Source organism: Diplodia seriata (assembly GCF_021436955.1).
Source record: "Diplodia seriata strain FDS-637 chromosome Unknown scaffold_6, whole genome shotgun sequence".
Lineage (NCBI taxonomy): Eukaryota > Fungi > Ascomycota > Dothideomycetes > Botryosphaeriales > Botryosphaeriaceae > Diplodia > Diplodia seriata.
In genome coordinates, this window is record NW_027117313.1 from 2,585,760 (window position 1) to 2,604,534 (window position 18,775).

General features: G+C 59.3%; 7 protein-coding genes across 7 annotated transcripts; 3 read left to right on the forward strand and 4 right to left on the reverse strand.

The window, feature by feature from the left end:
• Nucleotides 1-82: 82 nt before the first annotated feature.
• On the reverse strand, nt 83-828 carry SLS55_006660 (uncharacterized protein; the record flags this gene model as incomplete). Its single annotated transcript, XM_066778089.1, has 3 exons — nt 83-462; nt 521-686; nt 742-828. The coding sequence occupies 3 exons, from the start codon at nt 826-828 to the stop codon at nt 83-85; spliced, it is 633 nt and encodes a 210-aa protein (XP_066632184.1).
• Nucleotides 829-3,641: 2,813 nt separating this feature from the next.
• GTR1 (GTP-binding protein gtr1) lies at nt 3,642-4,811 on the reverse strand (the record flags this gene model as incomplete). Its single annotated transcript, XM_066778090.1, has 3 exons — nt 3,642-3,954; nt 4,007-4,561; nt 4,612-4,811. 3 exons carry the CDS (start codon nt 4,809-4,811, stop codon nt 3,642-3,644), a joined length of 1,068 nt encoding a protein of 355 aa, XP_066632185.1.
• Nucleotides 4,812-5,464: 653 nt separating this feature from the next.
• SLS55_006662 (uncharacterized protein) lies at nt 5,465-7,117 on the reverse strand (the record flags this gene model as incomplete). Its single annotated transcript, XM_066778091.1, has 4 exons — nt 5,465-5,548; nt 5,601-6,190; nt 6,240-6,729; nt 6,782-7,117. 4 exons carry the CDS (start codon nt 7,115-7,117, stop codon nt 5,465-5,467), a joined length of 1,500 nt encoding a protein of 499 aa, XP_066632186.1.
• Nucleotides 7,118-8,481: 1,364 nt separating this feature from the next.
• Nucleotides 8,482-11,419, forward strand: SWA2 (auxilin-like clathrin-binding protein required for normal clathrin function; the record flags this gene model as incomplete). Its single annotated transcript, XM_066778092.1, has 2 exons — nt 8,482-11,259; nt 11,318-11,419. The coding sequence occupies 2 exons, from the start codon at nt 8,482-8,484 to the stop codon at nt 11,417-11,419; spliced, it is 2,880 nt and encodes a 959-aa protein (XP_066632187.1).
• Nucleotides 11,420-11,863: 444 nt separating this feature from the next.
• Nucleotides 11,864-12,952, forward strand: SLS55_006664 (uncharacterized protein; the record flags this gene model as incomplete). Its single annotated transcript, XM_066778093.1, has 2 exons — nt 11,864-12,088; nt 12,143-12,952. The coding sequence occupies 2 exons, from the start codon at nt 11,864-11,866 to the stop codon at nt 12,950-12,952; spliced, it is 1,035 nt and encodes a 344-aa protein (XP_066632188.1).
• A 350-nt stretch (nt 12,953-13,302) lies between these two features.
• On the forward strand, nt 13,303-15,443 carry MET12 (methylenetetrahydrofolate reductase 1; the record flags this gene model as incomplete). Its single annotated transcript, XM_066778094.1, has 4 exons — nt 13,303-13,389; nt 13,449-14,637; nt 14,691-15,001; nt 15,063-15,443. 4 exons carry the CDS (start codon nt 13,303-13,305, stop codon nt 15,441-15,443), a joined length of 1,968 nt encoding a protein of 655 aa, XP_066632189.1.
• A 1,359-nt stretch (nt 15,444-16,802) lies between these two features.
• Nucleotides 16,803-17,568, reverse strand: SLS55_006666 (uncharacterized protein; the record flags this gene model as incomplete). The annotated part of the gene is made up of 2 exons (XM_066778095.1): nt 16,803-17,358; nt 17,426-17,568. 2 exons carry the CDS (start codon nt 17,566-17,568, stop codon nt 16,803-16,805), a joined length of 699 nt encoding a protein of 232 aa, XP_066632190.1.
• Nucleotides 17,569-18,775: the final 1,207 nt, after the last annotated feature.

Sequence of the window (18,775 nt, forward strand, 5' to 3'; positions counted from 1 at the left end):
ACCCACCCCCACTTGGTGTTCGAGTATAGATCAGACCGTGTGCACACCGCATAGATCCAACTACCAGAGTTTCTCGGCTCGCTCAGAGGATGAGGAAGCCAGCGAGACCAGCCATGCCGACCAGACCACCAGCTGCATTGTTGATGGCGGCAGCGCCGGTGTACGAAGCCGGCGTGCCGATGGGAGTGCCAGCAGGGGTGCCAGCAGGGGTACCGGCAGGGGTGGTGGGCGTCCCGGCGGGAGTCGTGGCGGAAGCAGATGCGGCAGAGCTTGCGGCCGAGCTCAGGGCAGCGGACGAGGCAGCGGACGAGGCAGCGGAAGAAGCTGCAGAAGAAGCAGCAGCAGCAGAGGAGGCCGGAGCAGAAGAGCTACTGCCGCCGCCGGAAGCGCCGCACGGGTTCGATGGAGGCGTGACGGTGACGCCGAGGGATTTGCAGAAGCTGACGAGGGTGTCGGACAAGCCTGTGGGATGTTGGGTAAGCCGGTGCCATAAAGGCAGCATCAGAAAGGTCGAACTCACCGGGAATGTCGTCAGGAGCGCACGAGCCGGGGTTTTTGCAAAGATAGTTGATGACGAAGTCCTGGCCCGTGGTGCAGGAGCACTTGTAGTACGAAGATTTGCCGGCGTCGCTCTTGCACGGGTCCCCGTCGACGCCGGTCAGTCCGAGCTCCTGGAACTGGTCGGACTATTTGTGGTGTTAGCTGGTGGATGCGTCACACGAGCAGGTGGCTAGAACGTACGGCGCAGGATGAGAGCAGAGCTCCCAAGTCTTGGGCGGTGACGACAGCGCTGAGAACAGCAACAGCGGCAATGGTGAAACCCTTCATACTGATGTTGAGTGAATGTTGTTTGTTGGCGGAGAGCGAGAGATTGGCGTAGATGGAGGAGAAAGGAGGCGCGGGCGTCCAGTGAGCTTTTAAGTGCCAGTGCACAAACTCTGATATATTAACTCCACCACCGGTGCAACCATTACCAAGTCCTCAACCTTGCATGATTGCCCATCTGCTGATGACCCTGGTGCTAGACGGTGCCGAGTCTACAGTGTGATTGGGGGTTATTGAAGCATGGATGAGGCTCAAACAGGAATGGTTGTGAGCAGGGAAAGAGCAGCAACACCACAGACCGAGGCATCACCAAGTGACTGGCAGGGCGTTGGACTGCGGCGAGAGGGGAAGGTTAGATGCTTTGTCGAATTGGGGATGGGGCGTGCTCGGATCTGGGGAAGCGTAAGGGGTAGTGTGGAGGATCGACGGTTTAAGCTCATCGCCTCGGCACCACCCATTGTCCTCCGCCGCCTCTTTCTCTCCACCCAAGCATCATGCCTGGTGCTACACCAACGTTCATCCCGAGACATGTGAACTGGTGCATGTGACCCCCCGATTGCCCCCCGAACCATTCACTGTCGCCGGCCTTCTCTCCGCTTGCCAAGGGACTTTATGTTCACCCACCATTGTTTCTACTGTTCCAGCCACCTGCATTTCGTCGATCGAAATGAACCATGGAATTGTCACAGTTGCCTCACCCTTCTCGCTGTAGACTCGTCTTTCCGGGAGACATAGTCGAACGGTTTCAAGTGATTTTCAATTCGGTACGATTGACCTTGAACGAGCCTCCGTACCTACCTACCTGTCCTGGCCTGAACTGTGGTGGAGCGAGGAAATTCTTGTAGTTTGTAGTGAGCCGGAGCTCGATCCGAGACTCTCGTGAGGCATCAAAGGTCAGTTCCACATAGTCCTACTGTATTCCTACACCAGTGTCACGAACTCTCTTCTCTTAACCTTGTGTTTGTTCCACCATGGCACCGGTACTCCTAGGTCCTGCTTAAGCACTGCGTCCTCATCGAGAGAGTCAAAGACTGTATCCACTCTTGCTCTATTTGGCGTTGCTCGACCAGACGAAGATGCCCGTTTACTCTGTAGCATGTTTCAACCGGAACATTGAACTGGCGTTGAATGCGTAGGGAGGAGTGTATCGCTTAAGGCGCGGTTTGTTTGACACTGTATGGTCCGAGTTGAAAGCTTTAGCAATGGGATGTGAAGTCAATGGTGGAATCGTTGACAGCGTGAAGGAGCCAGCACGATCCTCGCTCCTGTTTAAAGTTGTTAGCATTAAGAGATTTCCTCATCCCAGACTTCCTTCCAGAGTCATCCTATTCACACAATACTCCTTTTGTCGTTGCTGTAAATGTATGCCAATTTGCTATCCATATTGATCTTGAGGCTGCACTCAGTTTTTCACTGACTAAGCCTGATGCAGGATCACAGAAACTTCCATGGCATTTTCCATCGGGTAAAGAATTGGCGATGCCTTCAGTCCTATTCCTGGTGAAAGTTGCAAACCGATCTTGCGGACCCGATGCTTCTATTGATCCTCATAGCCAATCTACATGCATTGGAACAGGACTAAGATGCCGATTAGCTGGACGGCCCATCGACTGAACAGTTGTAAAGAGGGCTGTGCGACCATTAGGACATGTGTTCATGGGACGCGATAGACTTCGCAGGTAGAAGGATCGCTTGCTGGCTATGTGCACACAACAGTGGGAGGCCCTGATTCCAAGGCATTGTCATGGCATTTGGGGGCGGAGCGATCTTCAGGGTTTTTATGGGAAAGTGACGGCGGCATTGTTAGGGCGTCACAGTCATGCGGGATGATCGCAAGAGCACTGACCTGGTGTGGTGGCCAGTGCCGGGCACTCAGAGGCCCAGCGAATCAAAGCCACGGAAGGCTCAGGATGGGCATCGGTACGAGCGTGCAGCAGCAGCCGCAACGAGGCCCGGGTTTTGGTGGCTTGAAGCTTCGGCACGCCAACGGATACCCCGACTACCGTCACAATGGCTCTTGGATTGCGATCCGCTGCTAATGCAACCCTGCGGCACCCCTTCGCCTAGGCGGTAGCGGCGACGCGTGGCGGCCATACCACCTTCCACACTCCCGGTCTCTGGCCGTTGGATTCCTGATCGTCACTGTCAATCTGTGCATCAATACAATCCCCCCGGGGGCGCAGAGGACAGGGCTCGCTTCTCCTGAGTTGTCCGGATCCGCATCGGGCACTCGGCCGTTTTCCTGCCCTCCGCCCGCCAAACGTGCTCGCCGTCTCCGTTGTGCTGACCGGTGCCCCGCCAACATACCCTGTCACTTGTTGTATTTCGCCCGATCATCGAGAGGAAAAGTTGGGTCGCTGTGCCTCGCCCGCTGAACCGTCGGCGTTAACCGGAATGAGCTGATGTTTAGCGAGCAATGTTTCTACTGCCTCGGGTCGCCCCCTCGACTTATTGGCTTGTGGAGCTTGTGCTTGCAGGCGAGCGGCAAGAGCGTGTACATCGCCTATTCCAGGACATGGCGACATGGCCCTGGTCACGTTACCGCCTCTTCCCTCTCTCCTACGGGCGTTGCACCTCCTCCTCCTGCCCCTACCCGCTGCAGTCCCTTTCAGAATGACGGCAATTAGTGGACCAAAGCCCCACCACGGCATTGCGCGAAGCATGTGCAACGGGCGCGCTTTGCTAGCTTGCATGAGAGAGTACCATATGCTGTGTGATATTCGTACAGGTCGTAAGTCATACAGAGGTGCATGCAGCTCACCTCGCGAAATGGGTATCTCGGTTCCTGCAAATCAGCTCCTTTCCTAGTCTCCCATCTAGTACATGCCGCCCATTGCGCCGCCACTGTTGCCCTCCGATTTGTCTAGTTCGCCCTTGTTGTCCTCTAAGCTGTTGACGAATTGCTGCTGCATGCTCCTGTGCTTTCCGGTCATGACATCCAGCTCGGCGAACCGGTTCCTCGCAAGACTGATGTTGACCCTTGCAGCGTTGAAGATCTGCTCCGACGGCGGGATTGACGCTGCCAGGTTGGTGTTCTCAGTGAGACGGGTGATGAAGAACATAAAACGACCCGTCTTGATCTGCATCTCCGCAAAGTTGGCATGGGATGGTGGTAACGCTGTGTGCTTGCTGTAGAACGGTCAGCAATTGCGCTCGCGCTCGCGTCCTTGAAGAAACCTACGCCATGGACTGCTTGTGGGTCTTGAGAATGCTCGAGATGCGTTCAAATCGGTCGGTGAAGGGGTTGCTGGACTCGGTGCCGCGCGTAACGTGCGTGACCATAAGACAGGTCGTGCGCTCATAGAGTATCAGCTCTCGCGCATCGATGACCTCGGCCAACTGCCGTAGAAGCGACTCGATCACGCCAGCGTTCGGGATGAGGTAATAGATGATCTGTGTCCATGCCTTGTACAGGCTCTGGTCCCAGATGCTGGTCGCAAAGAACTCGACCGTGTCGCCAAAGCCAAACTCAACGCTAGCCTGGCGGATGTAGTCGGCGCGCTCCTCGAAGAGCGATAGACGTAGTCGGGCCTGGACGAGATCCATTTTGTGGATCAGACAGAAGATCTTGGCATTGGGCGACGACTCGGCGAGGGCGGCAATGATGTTCTGGTAGGACAGCACGTCTGAGGCGAAGTCACGCGATTCAATGTCGAAGACGAAGATCAACACGGCGACGGACGAAAAGATGTGGTGGCGCTGGTGGGTGAGATAGTTCTCGACGAAGCCATCCTGGCTGGGAAGCCGTCAGCCGCGTCCGCGTGCGATGAGGACGGGACAGCTCACCCTCCGCAGTCCCACAGGTTCAGCATCAGGTTGCCCATGAACTTGATGTTGCTGTGCTCGACGTCGATGGTGGCGCCCAGGCGGCGCACGTCTTTGGCGACATAGTTGCTGAAGACGATGGAGCGCATCGACGACTTGCCGGCGCCGCTCTTGCCCATGAGCAGCACCTTGCGCTGCTTCTGCTTCTTGCCGATGTTCATGCTGCGGTCGCAAGGCGGGCTAGCGCGGGGCCGGTGTCGTCGGGCGGGGGGTTGAGGGGGCGATGGGCGCGACGGGCAGTCGGTGGTGTTGACGGGCAGCGATGACGCCGCGGCTGTAGGCGGCCGGAGCTCTCACGTGCAGGCGCCTCCCCCTTGCCCGCACGCGCACTCCCGTCACAACCTCCGCATGGGTGCAGATCGGGAACTCAGGTCTCAGCGCATCATTAGGTACGTTTGGATTACTACAGTTTTGATTTGTTCCAGCCAACCCTCCGGTGACATGCCGTGCCAAACCCGCTCCGCCAGGATATCTAAAGGTATGAAAAGCAAGTGTGACCGCCGCTCTCGCCTTCCAATTTCCCTGCTGCAGAGCAATTCCCTCCTTCGGATGCGACGAGCACGTGCGAGCAACATATGGACAAGAAGTACGCGACGCGATTCGGGAAAGAGTCCGAGCGCGCCGAGCCGACGCGCTGCGGAGCGCAATAAAATCGAGTAAAGTGGCGTAGAGAAGGGGCAGGCTCTCCAACGCAGCCGCCAGCGAAAGGAAAAAACTAAAGGATAAGACAAATGAAGCCTCCTGCTGCTGCGCGTCGACCAGACGCAAGACCTTGAGAAAGGAAATGGCCAATGAGGGAAAGGAGGGGTATCATTTAGAAAACGGTCCCGTCGGACATGATCATGATCGGCGGCTCTTTCGTGTTCGGCCGCGACACTTCGGCTATTTCTCGACCACCCTGTGTCTGCGTTAGCTGCCGCACGCTGCATCGGCTCCGCGCCAGCACTCACCTTCCAGCTGCCAGCCTCGAGCATCTGCGCTAGGCTCAGCTTGTCTCCGCCCGTCAGCCCAAGCAGCCCGTTGACCTCGTAGAGCAGCTCGTCGAGGAATCCAACCGTCACCGCCCGCCACTCCACAATCACGTCGTCGTCTGCCGTGAACATGGGCACAACCTCGACGCTCGGCTGTCCCTTGACCTGCGCGTTCTTCTGGTATTGCGCCAAGCCTCGCTTGGTCTCTTCGCCCTTCAACGTGAGGAGACCGGTGTCGATCAGGAGCCCGCCGTTGCGGTACTCGGGCAGCCCGGTCAGCAGGTGTTCTCCTGCGAAGTGGACGTTCATGAGCTTGTTCATGGGCACCATCAGCGAGTAGCAGAGCCACTGCGTCAGCTTGTGGAACGGCACAATGTTCTCCCACGGGTGCGTGGGGTGTGAGGGCATCACTGAGCAGGGCCATGCGTCGCCGATGGAAATGCCGTCGATTTGAGTGCGTGTCGCGGGCCAAATGGGCCCGAGGCCGTCCATGAGTACCTTCCAGAGCGTTGGCACGGGGACGATCGGGACAGACGAGGCCTGGGTGGAGGGGTGAGAGAGAAGGTAATCTGCGGGGCGTCAGCGTGGAGAATGCCGTATACGAGTGAATTTACGTACCCAGCATGTTGCCCGGGCGAGCATCAGAGCCAAAAATTTCAGAGTTCTGGAGAGCGTCGCCCAGCCGCACGAGCAGGTTGGTGCGGCCCTCCAGTCCGCTGAGGATGTTCTCGTCCGTGACCTGCAGACCGCGAGCCATGGCCTTAATGTCCAGCTTCTTGAGGGCTGCAGCATCCACTTGGCAGGGCTGGGCGGAGCTGCTGCTGAAGAGGCCAGTCTTGAACATCTCCAAGCTGGCCACAGCCAGGCCCTCGCTGCGCCTGTAGAACTTGCCGGACTCCTTGCTGCGGTACTGCCACTTGGTGCCGGCGCCGGCGTCGAGAAGGACGGAGACGACGAAGAGGTCGATTAGGCGGCGGGTGCGCTCCTGGTTGTCGATACTGGACGGCCAGGCGGCCATGAGCTGGTCGATACGGGGGCGCCCGCCGACCTCAAAGTGCTGCCAGCGGCCGTGGGGCGGGATCGAGGCATAGTCTCCGGCATAGTCGCGCTGTGGCAGGCGGGTCAGCGGCGCTCGGTGGCACAGTGCGTTTCGGACCAACCTTGATGATTGAGACAACGTAGGCAGCCGTGTCGTTGAATTTGCCCATGTCTACGGTAAAGTGCTTCAATTGGTTCTTCTTGGCCTTGTCGAGCACCAGGCGCGAGCGGTCGCGCACGGCATGGATGCTGCGCAGGTAGCCGGCGGGATCGAGGGCCGGGTCTGGGGCCTTGGGGAGGGGGATGTCGGGAATCTGGGGCTTGGCCATGGTGTTGCTGCCGTTGGCGGAGGCTTTGACGGGCTTGACGCTGCCGTTGGAGATGGTGGAGGCGGCATCAGTAGCCTGGGCGGCGGGCTGAGGCGCCTTTGAGTCCTTCTTGCGGTTGAACAGGCCCATTGCGGACGATAAGGTGCGCTCGGGCTGACAGCAGCAAGTGACAAAGAAAGAGGAACAGCGACGATGGAGGAGTTGAGCTGGCGGACCCACCCAGAAGAAGCAGGAGACAAACGCGAATCAGCAGTGAGCCCCTCTGCAGACGGCCGCGCCCGACAGAACAGATTATCGCAGGAGAGGAAAGTGTTTCAGTGGATGCGAACCTGTCAAGGTGGGCACGACGGGAGACCAGGTTGTCGCACGGGGCCGCGGCCACTAGTAGATTATTTTGGCCGGGGCCAGGGGGGAAACGATCTGGCGGGCGGGCGATTGCGGCTGATGCTAACTAGGAACGCTGCTGACGATTCGCAGAGCCACCCGCCCAGACACTGCGCGCCGCCCACGGCTCCTGGATGCAGACGGCGCTTGCAGTCGCTATCATCCCGCGCCGGCGGCCGTCTGCTTGTCCATGGGCCGGCGCCCATGTGGCTGCACGCCCATGAATCGCGCTGTCGCGCCACAGCAGGGTCGCCCAATTTGCCGCGTGCCGGTTCTTCCCACGGCGTAGGAATTCTGGCCAACCCCACCGCTGCGAGGATCGTGGGCGAGGGCTGCCGCTTCCGCGCTTCGGCCGGAGCGCCGGCGGCCCCTTGCGCGCCCCATTTCGGGCATCGTGCAATGAAATGACAATTCTTCCGTGAGCGGCCCGTCGCCAGCGCAGGCCCCATCGTCTGCCTCGACCGTGTGCCCAATCCTGCGCCGACACCGTGGCCGCCGGGCTGCGCGAATGCGAGTGCCCGCACGCCTGCGCCGCTGGCCCGGCGTGCGCACGAAGTGTGGGTGCGTGTGGGCTGATGATGTGCGACAAGGTTATGGGCATAGTGTGCATGCCCGTCGGCCCTTTGCGCTCGCCGCAGGCCTATGTACCCGTGCCGCCGTCGCCCAGATCCTTGAAGGCTTCTTCGATAAGCCGCGCCCGCGCCCGTCACGTGCCCCCAACTCCGCTGCCGCCGCCGGCGTTCTCAGCGGCAGGCCGCGGCACCGTCCAGCGCGCAGCAGCAGCCTGGCTGGCGCGGTCGCGGTCGCAGTCGCGAGCCTTGTGTGCGACGACAGGGTTGCTGGCGGCTGTTGCGCTGCCTGAGGGCTGCGTTACCTACGTGCCTGCATACAAAACATCGCTGCCATGCGCGCCTCAGGCAAGCAAGGGTCCGCCCGCGCTGTGCGGGCGCCGTCCACTTCTGACTGCTCGGCGCACAGCAACCGCATAGCCAGCAGCACAGCATACATGCTCATCGCCAACACGCCACCTTCTCCCCCCTGCTTGATGTCTCTGTGCTGCAGCCCGACCACTCCGCCCGCACTGCCATCCGCTTTCTCTCCCGCCCGCCATGGATGATCTCATGAGCGTGGATTGGAACGCGCCCGCCGCCAAAGCCAACGCCCAGCAACCGAAGCCGCAGCAGTCGACCCCGACGCCCTCTTTCCCCTCACTGAATCCAAGCCCGCTCCCCAGCTTGTCGCGCGGCTCATCTCCGCTGTCGTCGCAGCTGTCCGGCGCCGCTCCCAACGTTGCCTTCCGTGGCATCAAGCCTTCCTCCAAGCCATCGACCCCTGCGAATGACAGCTTCTCCTCGCTTCTTGGATCCAAGTCGACCAAGCCAACGGATAATCTGTCGCTGCAGGAGCGCCAGCGACAATTGCAGGAGGAGAAAGAAAAGCAACGCAAGCAGCTGGAGAGCCAATTCGGCGCCCCTGACAATGCCTTCTGGGACTCGTTGGGCAGCGGCAGGAGCACCCCCAATGCCACTGCCGGAGCTCCACCGCCCGCGCAGCCGCCGGCGATGTCAACACTATCCAGCACCATCAACAAACCTTTCGCTGCGATCAATGCGCCCGTCAACCGTGCATCTCCTGCCCCGTCACAGGATGAAGCCGATATTCTAGCCGCATTCAACTCGGAAGCGCCCGTTGACGCGTCTAGTCATTACCCCGTCCCCCAAGCCCCAACAAGCCGGGGGACTACCCCGAGCCAGGTTACAGCCCTAGGTAGCAACGGAGCAAGCTCCCAGAGTCAAGGCAGCGCAGCGTTCGGCGATGACGATGATCCATTTGGTTTAAATCAGTTGCCGTCGAGGCCGTCGGCTCAATCAACTGGCCCCTCCGCGTCAATTGACCAGGATGACGACATCCTAGGTGACCTTGGCAAACCTGTGTCTGAGCTCCCTCCACGACAACCGGAACCTCAACCTTCAGAGGAAGAACACGAAAACGGCCGCGTTGATGTCGCGACATCCCGTGGCGATCCTCGCGATGCTGCCGTTGCGGAATTGGTTGACATGGGATTCCCCGCGGACAAGTCTGCGGAGGCGTTAGCCCACACAGACAGCGGAACGGATATTCAAGCCGCTGTCGGGTGGCTGCTTAACCAGGCACACGACGAGGCAAAGCACAAGTCCCGTCAAAGGCAAGAAATACGAGGTCGTGCCAGTCCGCTGGGCCCTGAGGACGAACGGCACAGAAGCTCTTCGGGGCGAAACAACCGAAATGAGCTCGCGGGGGAAAGTGTTCCGGCGTGGATGCGCGAGCAGGGAAGCCGGTCGAGTTCCCAGCGAAGAACTGAGGGCCGCACACCTACGGAAGAGAGGGACGTAGCACAGATGGCTCAGGAATTCGGGACTAATTTGTTCAAGTCTGCCAACAGCTTTTGGAAGCAGAGCCAGAAAAAAGTGCAAAAAGCAGTTGCCGATTTCCAGCAGGAAGGCGACCCCAGTCAGCCGAAATGGATGAGAGAAGCGCAAAGCCATGCAACCGGGGATGGCCCAACCCGCAGGAATCGGCCCCCGGCAGAGCAATCGGCCACGGACGAAGCTATTTTGCTGGAGTCGGGCATGGGCCCACCTCACAAACCCAGCCGGGCGACTACCGGCCCCCGTGCTGACTTGCAGGCCTCAGATCCTCGGTCAAGAGGCCAATCACCGGTTTCCGCGCACGGCTCTTACCGTTCAACTCCTCCTCCATCCGACTTGCGGCAACAGGGACGCGTTGGAAAACTCACGCGGGAAGATGTTGAAGAGCAATCAGCACAGGCTTATGTCAGCCCAGCCCGGCGGAAGAAAACAACGCCTAAGCCTTCGGAGCCAGTCCCTGAACCAGATTTATTCTCGTCATCCTCGCAAAGCGCCCCGTCCTCGGGCAGATCCCCCGCGCCGCTTCACCCGAACAACCCGTTCGCTCCTAAAGGCTCGCCTGCGCCGCCGAGAACACCGTCAGCACCCAAACCTGCTAGTTCACCACTGCCTCCTCGTCCGCAGGTGCCTCCACGCCAAATACCCCCTGCCTCCTCAACTGCGCTTTCGAATTCAGCTTCGCATAGGCAAAAGGGCACCGAAGCCTTCAAACGCGGAGACTATGCAGCCGCCCATACAGCGTACACAAGTGCTCTTCAGCCTCTTCCTTCCGGACATCCCATCGCAATCATTGTCCTCTGCAATCGCGCTCTCACGAACATCAAAGTGGGCGACCCGAAAGCCGCAGTGGCTGATGCTGACACGGCCCTGTCTACCATTGGGCCATCGCGTGGGGAAGGGGAGAAGATTGTCATGGGGGGAGCGGAAGGAGAGAAGGACATGAAGGAGTTTTTCGGCAAAGCTTTGATGCGGAAAGCAGAGGCACTGGAGCACATGGAAAAGTGGGGCGAAGCAGCCAAAGTTTGGAAAGAGGCTGTGGAAGCAGGTGTCGGAGGTCCAGTCAGCATCCAAGGCCGGAACAGATGCGAGAAAGCGGCAGGCGGGGGCTCACAGCAGACGTCGCGCCCTGCAGCTGCACGCCCCGCACCTGCTGCCAAGAAAGTGGCAGCGGCAAGACCGGCCCCCAGGCCAAACGTTTCAGCTGCAGGATCTGCAGAAGCAGTCAAGAAACTGCGCGAAGCCAATGCAGCAGCAGAGAAGGCTGACGATGAGAAGTTTGCACTGACAGACCAAGTCGATGCCAAGCTCGTCGCTTGGAAAGGCAGCAAGGCGGACAACCTACGTGCGTTGCTGGGATCGCTCGACACAATGTTGTGGCCCGAAGCAGGGTGGAAGAAGGTTGGCATGCAGGATCTAGTCATGCCGAACAAGGTGAAGATTGTGTATATGAAGGCGATTGCGAAGGTGCACCCTGACAAGGTGAGTTTTGGTGCCCCCGCCGGCTTGCGATGCAGAATGCTGACGCGGACTCGGACAGATTGCGCAAGATGCCACGACCGAGCAGAGAATGATCAGCGCCGCGGTATTTGCGACGCTGAATGAAGCATGGGACAAGTTTAAGAAGGACAACAACCTATAGAGGATTTTTGCATTTGCATTGGGTGGAGCCTGATTTAGTAGAAGCGGCATGCAGCAACGTGGAGGGGATAGTACGAACGTCCGGAATGTGTAAATGGATTTTGGACCGATGATGGTGATGGAGAGCGTGCCGTGACAAGCCGGAGGTGCAGCGGGAGGCGTACAGTAGGTATGACGCACGCACAGCCAAGGAATGCGTAGCCGAACCGATATGTACCCCGGATCTGCAGAGAATGCCTGACCAGGGCTGGCGCTCGCCCGTCTTTACGTAACCGGACCCAGCCCTCCGCCATGACTCTTCGCATCCAACTTTCGCACATCGCGGCCTGTGTGCGTCGAAAAACAACCAAATTCACACCTCGACCGCGGCCGGACATATAGCCCAAGCTCACGCCAATTGATCGAGGAACGCACCTGTGCCCGAGCAACCGCCCGCGCACCCACCATGTTCCCACCATCGCAGGGCCTCAGTCTCGACATTGACGCCATCAGCGGCATCACAGGCTCAATCTCCATCGCATGCTGGGTCGTGGTCTTCTCGCCGCAAATCATTGAGAACTTCCGGCGTGGCTCCGCAGAAGGACTGTCGGTCGTCTTCATTGTTGTCTGGCTGCTCGGCGATGTCTTCAACATCATTGGCGCCGTGTTGCAGCGGGTGCTGCCCACTATGGTGCGTTTGGTTTCTTTCGCAGAGCTTAGAATTGCAGTCGCTAACGGCACCTAGATTATCCTGGCAATCTACTACACGCTCGCCGACATTGTTCTGCTCGCGCAATGCTTCTACTATAAGGGTTTCACGCTGAAGGACGAGGTTGGAAAACCAGCGGATGATGACGAGCCGCCGAGAGAGCCGACCGAGACGTCGGCGCTGCTGCGACCCAACGGCAGCGGCCAGTCGAGGTCCGCCCGCATCAGCGATGCCGAGCGGCGGTCGTCGTACTCGTCGTTTACCGAGCGGCTGTTCCACGACGGAGAGCATCTGTCGCCCGCAACGCCTTTTGTCGACACACCCGCACCGGCCACTGCGCCACCCCCTTCTCGTTCGGCGCTCAAGTCAGTCCTCTTCAACCTCGTCGCTGTCGTCCTGGTGTGCGCAGCGGGCTTCCTGGGTTGGCTGCTCACATACCAGCCACCGGAAAACAACACGACAGACGAGGGAGAGGACAGCATCCAGTTCAATGTCCTGGGACAGATTGGAGGGTATATCTGCTGTATCCTGTACCTGGGGTCGCGGCTCCCACAGCTGTACCTGAACTACAAGCGGCAGAGCACGGAGGGAATATCCATGCTGTTCTTTATTTTTGCGTGCCTCGGCAACTTGACCTATGTCATCTCCATCATGGCATACAAGCCCGTCTGCCACGGACATGGCGGCCACTGCAGGCCGGGCGAGGCTGGCAGTATCTACGGGCGCTATTTCCTCGTCAACCTCAGCTGGCTGTTGGGAAGCTTCGGAACGCTTCTGCTGGATGCGGGCGTGTTCGTACAATACTTCATGTACAAAAAGGATAATGCGGAGGAGGCAGTGGCCTAATGCTAATTCGCACTGGCAACCACTCGACAAGAATCTCACGGTTCAGGCGTACATTATAGGAGGGGCGTTTGGATGTTGTGCTTGGATGATTGCTACAGCATTTGGTTCAGAAGACGTATTCGGGGATACCTAGAGTGCTAGGATTTAATGGAGTCTGCTTTGCCTGTTAATTTTTTTTCCCCTCTGGCCCTTAGCTTTGTGCAAGCATGCCACAAAAAGGCGGGCAGCGTCGGCAGTTGGGCGGGGCTCGCAGCCGTACAAGTCGCCGCCCCACGTCGTCGCGCCGAAAGAGTCAACGCCCAGAATGTCTCTCTCAGCAAAGACTCCCTGCCACCGACCCTCACGCCGCCATGGAGAAGATTACGGATAAGCTCGCGGCCCTGCCGCCTGATGGCCGCTACTTCTCGCTCGAATTCTTCCCGCCCAAGACGCAGATGGTGTGCAATGCCCGCGCAATGCCCGCGCTCCGCCCGCCCTTCGCTGACCTCGCGCCCAGGGCTTCGCCAACCTCCAGAACCGCCTGGAGCGCATGGCCAACGCGCTGCGTCCGCTCTTCGTCACCGTGACCTGGGGCGCTGGTGGCAGCACCGCATCCAAGTCGCTCGAGCTCGCGGAGCTGACGCAGCGCCAGCTCGGCCTTACCACCTGCTTGCACTTGACCTGCACCAACATGAGCCGCTCGCTTGTTGACGACGCTCTCGAGCAGGCAAAGGCCCTGGGCGTCCGTAATATCCTTGCCCTCCGCGGCGACCCGCCCCGCAGCGAGGAATACCGCGAGGGTCAGGCCGGCACCGACAACGACTCGAACAAGGACTTTACTTGGGCTGTGGATCTGGTGCGCTATATCCGCGACAAGTACAGCGACTACTTTTGCATTGGTGTCGCCGCATACCCCGAGGGCCACTCCGACCAGTCCCATCCGGACAAGCAGGATCCCAAGTTCGACTTGCCCTACCTGATCGAGAAGACCAAGGCCGGTGCCGATTTCATCATGACCCAGCTGTTCTTTGACATCAAGGCATACGAGGAATTCGAGGCCATGCTTCGCAACGATCCCTCGGGCGTGTTCAAAACTATCCCCATCATTCCTGGCCTGATGCCGATCCAGAGCTACCAGATCCTCCGCCGCACAACAAAGCTTAGCCACGCCAAGCTGCCGCCCGCAATACTCGAACGCCTCGACGCCGTCAAGGGCGACGATGAGGCAGTGAAGAGTGTAGGGGTGGACATACTGAGTGAGGTCGTTGAAGAGCTCAAAGCGCGGCCAAACCCAGGGCCGAGAGGCTTCCACTTCTACACGCTCAATTTGGAAAAGGCAGTCGCTCACATAGTTGAGCGCTGCCACCTGATAACCGCTACCTCGCCTGATAATGATGACGAGGAAGCGGTGACCATTGACGACATTCCCGTGAACGGAGAGACGCCGAGTGATTCTCTCAAGGTCAAGAACAGGAGACGCTTATCCTCGGCCAACTCGACCCCGCACAATCGAGTCGTGGTGGACCGCCCGTCTACCTCCAGCAACAAGAGCTATGAAGCGCTGGCAGACGAGGCAGGTGTCCCGAAGGACAAAATTATGACCAGAGCGAACACGCTGGCCATCTCAGAGGGTGAAGGAACATTGGGCAGGGAAGCCACCTGGGACGACTTCCCGAACGGTCGATGGGGAGACGCAAGGTCACCAGGTCAGTTTACTCGCACTCCGGCGCCGGATCAGGCCATCTAACATGGATCACAGCATTTGGTGAAATCGACGGCTACGGTGTGTCGTTGCACGTTTCGATTCCGCAAGCAATCAAACTTTGGAAGTACCCGACAACAGTGGAAGATATTTCTGACATCTTCCGGCGCCATATCATCGGCGAGCTCGAAGCGATACCCTGGAGCGAAGAGGGACTAAATGCGGAGACGGAGACGATTCGTGATCAACTACTGAAGCTAATTGCGAAGGGGTGGTGGTCTGTCGCGAGTCAACCAGCTGTCAATGGCATCAAGAGTACGGACGAGGTATTTGGTTGGGGCCCCAAGAATGGCTATGTGTTCCAAAAGGTAATGAGCCGTTGCCCCGACGTGCACGTGCGTGTAGTAGAAGACGGCTGACAAGATATAGCCTTTCGTCGAGTTCTTCCTCTCCTCGGCAGACTGGAAGAAGCTGCAAGCAAAGCTGGACGAACTGTCGGACGTGACGTACTTTGCAGGAAACCACGCGGGAGATTATTCGTCCAACGACGAGGACTCGGTCAACCCAGTGACGTGGGGGTCTTTTGCAGGCAAGGAGATTGTGACGCCTACGATCATTGAGTCGGTTTCCTTCCGGGCGTGGCTCGAGGAGGCATTCAGCATCTGGTCGGAGTGGCGGCACATCTACCCGCCTCAGTCAGCAACGGCGAATTTGCTCGGACATATCCGGGACGACTACTGGCTGGTTAACATCATCCACCACGACTTTGTGGAACAGGACGCCCTTTGGCGTCTCCTTTTTGAGGAATAAGGAGTTGGCAGGCCGAGACAACTGGCGGATATCCATGGGCGGGCGGACTGTATATAAGGCGTTTCGACTGTTTCAGGCGACACTTCGTAACCGAACAAGAGGAGAGGCGGGTGTATCATAGTGTAGAGCCAATTGACGGGCAGAGCCTCCCTCATCGCAAAGGACTGTCTATCGCTGTACAAAAGTCCAATCGCCCATTGGATGGACGACACGGCATTTGCGCACATGGTCAAAGCTCCTAGAATCTCTGCATACGTCACACCCACCCAAACACACGCCCACCACCCTTCGACATGCCTCGACATTCCGTCCCAATAACCAGATGGCCGCCATGAGAGCACTCCCGTCACGCCCCCTGGTGCGCCCGAGGGCCTTCTTCCCCCGCGGACGCAATGCCAACACCAGGCGACCATTTGCGGCGAAGAACACGCCGCCACCTCCGTCCGAAGCCTCAGAAGCAGCGGCAGCGGCCCGCAAGCAATCGCGCCTCTCCCGCGTGATATCGCGCCGTAAGCCCTCCCTCCCTCTCCCACGAAAACCGCCGCCTCGATCTTTTTTCCCTTTTTCTAACCGCGCGCATCGTTCGTTCGTTCCGGTCCACAGTCCCCGGCCGCCTACAGCGCTACCTCTCCCCACTCCGCAGCGCGCCGCTCACGCACGTCACGGCGTTCCTGCTCCTGCACGAGGCCACGGCCATCGTGCCGCTCGTCGGGCTCGCCGCGACGTTCCACTACGCCGACTGGCTGCCGCCGTACGTCTCCGAGGGCGCGTGGGTCAAGCAGGGCGTCGAGCGCTTCGGCCGGTACTTCCGGCGCAAAGGGTGGATCGCCGACGACGACGCCGTCGTGCGCGAGGCAGCGGACGAGGTGGATTATGAAGATGGGGCTCGCGCGAAGATGAGGAGGAGGGCCGGCACGGCGTGGACGTGGGGCGAGGGAGGCGTCAGGCTGCTCGTCGAGGTCGCGACGGCGTGGGCGGTCACGAAGGCGCTGTTGCCGCTGAGGTTGGCGGTTAGTTTGTGGGCGACGCCGTGGTTTGCGCGGACTGCGCTTGTGCCGCTGGGGAGGGGGGTGAAGCGGTTGTTTGGGCGTGGTGGGAAGAAGGGTCCGCCGCCACCGCCATCGCCATCGCCCGCGGCAGGAGGGGCTGGGAAGAGCTGAGGTGGTGGTGGGTTGGAGTGCGGTTGGAGGTACCGGATGACCGTTCGAATAATGCTTTCCAATACGGACCGAGGCAAATGGTGGCCGTATCTGGTCACTTTTCAGGCGTAAGAAGTCATGCTATGGGTGTTGATAGGGACTCTCGTCTCAAAGTATGTACCCTACAACCTTATATCACTAATCTGAAACGCCAATTGCTTTATTTCTCGAGATACGCCCACATGGCCGTCGGCGCCTCGGCCATGATGGTCGGCACCACACCGCGGTCCTCGCCCTTCTCGGCCTTCTCGATCATGGCCTTGTATGCCGGCCTCTCGGCCAGGCGCTGGAGCCACTGCAGGATGCCGTCGTAGCCGGTCAAAGGGAAGGGGCAGAAGAGGCGCATGGTGGAGACGGTGAAGGCGGCGTAGATGTCGGCGGCGGTGAAGTCGTCGCCGGCCAGGTACGGCTTCTCCCGCAGCCGGGCGTCCATGGACTTCAGGGCCCGGGTGACGCGGGCCTGCATGGCCTGCACGATGGGGCTCGAGCTGTCCGTGACGCCGGCCAGCTGCAGCGTCATGGGCGTCTGGACGGTGGGCTGCAGCGTGCCGACGGACCACTGGAACCAGTAGATGTAGTCGACGTAGGCGGGCGAGCTCGGCGCGATCTTGAAGCGGCCGTTGCCGTGCTTGGTCATGAGGTACTCCATGATGGCGCTGGACTCGGACAGCGTCAGGTCGCCATCTTGGAAGATGGGCGCCGTTTCGGCTGGGTGGCTGCAGTGCGGGGTTTTTGGTTAGCTACGTACGGTTTCTGATAGATCAGTTGGCTGGCAGAGCGTACAGAGCCTTCAATTCCGGCGGCGCCAGGAGGGTTTTGCGGTCGCGTTTGTAAAGCTTGAGCTCATAAGGCACGCCGAGCTCCTCGCACAGCCAGACAACACGGTCCGACTGGGAGCGCTGAAGGTGATGGACGACGAGAGTCATGGTTCCGGTTCTTGTCGATTCGTGAAATTCGAGGTAAGGTCGGGTATCTCAAGCTGGGGGCCTGGACTTTATATATACATAACCGGCTACGACTCAGAGGAGGGCTGCCGGACGACATGGTACGTATTCGGCCGTTTGACGTCTGACAGTTCGGGCATCAGCAGCTCCGGCTACCGGCTATAACGCGTGCCCGTGTTCTAGAAGGTCGTCCGAAGCGGTGACGTCTGTGGAGAGGGACGAGCAATGTGGGTCCGCTTACTAAATGTGACTAAATCAGCTGAGCTCAACACCACCATTCGCTCTGCACCGCAGCTCTATCCTTCTAGATGTGTTCTTTGGGAGCGACCAGGCGGCTGTTCCCCCCTCGGAAGTGGCGGATCTATCATATCCGAATACCTCGGCACGCCGAAGCTCTACATCTGCAGACGAGCACAGGCATCCGGATCAAAAAAATATATTCTCCCATTAAAGATGCTTCTTCAAGAGCTCGGATTAATCAAAAAGCATCAAGCCTCAACCCATTTGACGCTCTTCTCTAACCAAGCAAAGCCGTCCTTTCCCCAGTACCCTCGTCCCCGCCGCCCTCCCTCCTCCATCTCCACCAGCCCTTCCCTTTCCTCACCCAGATCCTCTCCTCCCTCCACACCTCCCCCGGCCAGCCGCCGTCCAAAACAACAACCTCGATGCCGTTCTTCGCCCTCCTCCCAGCCCTGACAAGCCACGCGACCACCCACGCCAATCCGAGCAACACGAACACCGCAGCGATGCCGCACAGAAACGACACAACGGCCGTAAGCGCCGTCGTGGTCGACACGTCGCAGCTCGACCGCCCAAACGAGCCCGTCCGCAGCTCGAACCGCTCGGGCCCGAAGGGGCAGATGTGGGCGTGGTTTAGCGGCGCGAGAGGCGCCCAGCGGAGCGGCGTGTCCGAGGGCGAGGGGAGCGGGATGCAGGTTGACGACTACATAGATAGATAGATGCAGGCATCTGCGTTAGTTTTTCGCCGCTCGCCCTTTTTTTTTTTTTTTTCTGTCTTCGACCAGTAGCCCTCTCCGAAGACGCAAGGATAAGGGGAGGGGAGGGGGAAGGAATGGGAAAGAGTGAAACTACTGACGTAAGGACACCATCCGCACCGCGCGTCGTTGCTCAGACACGAGCCGCACGCTTGCTGCCGCCAGCAGCGCAGGAGCCGGTCGTCCCATTCGGG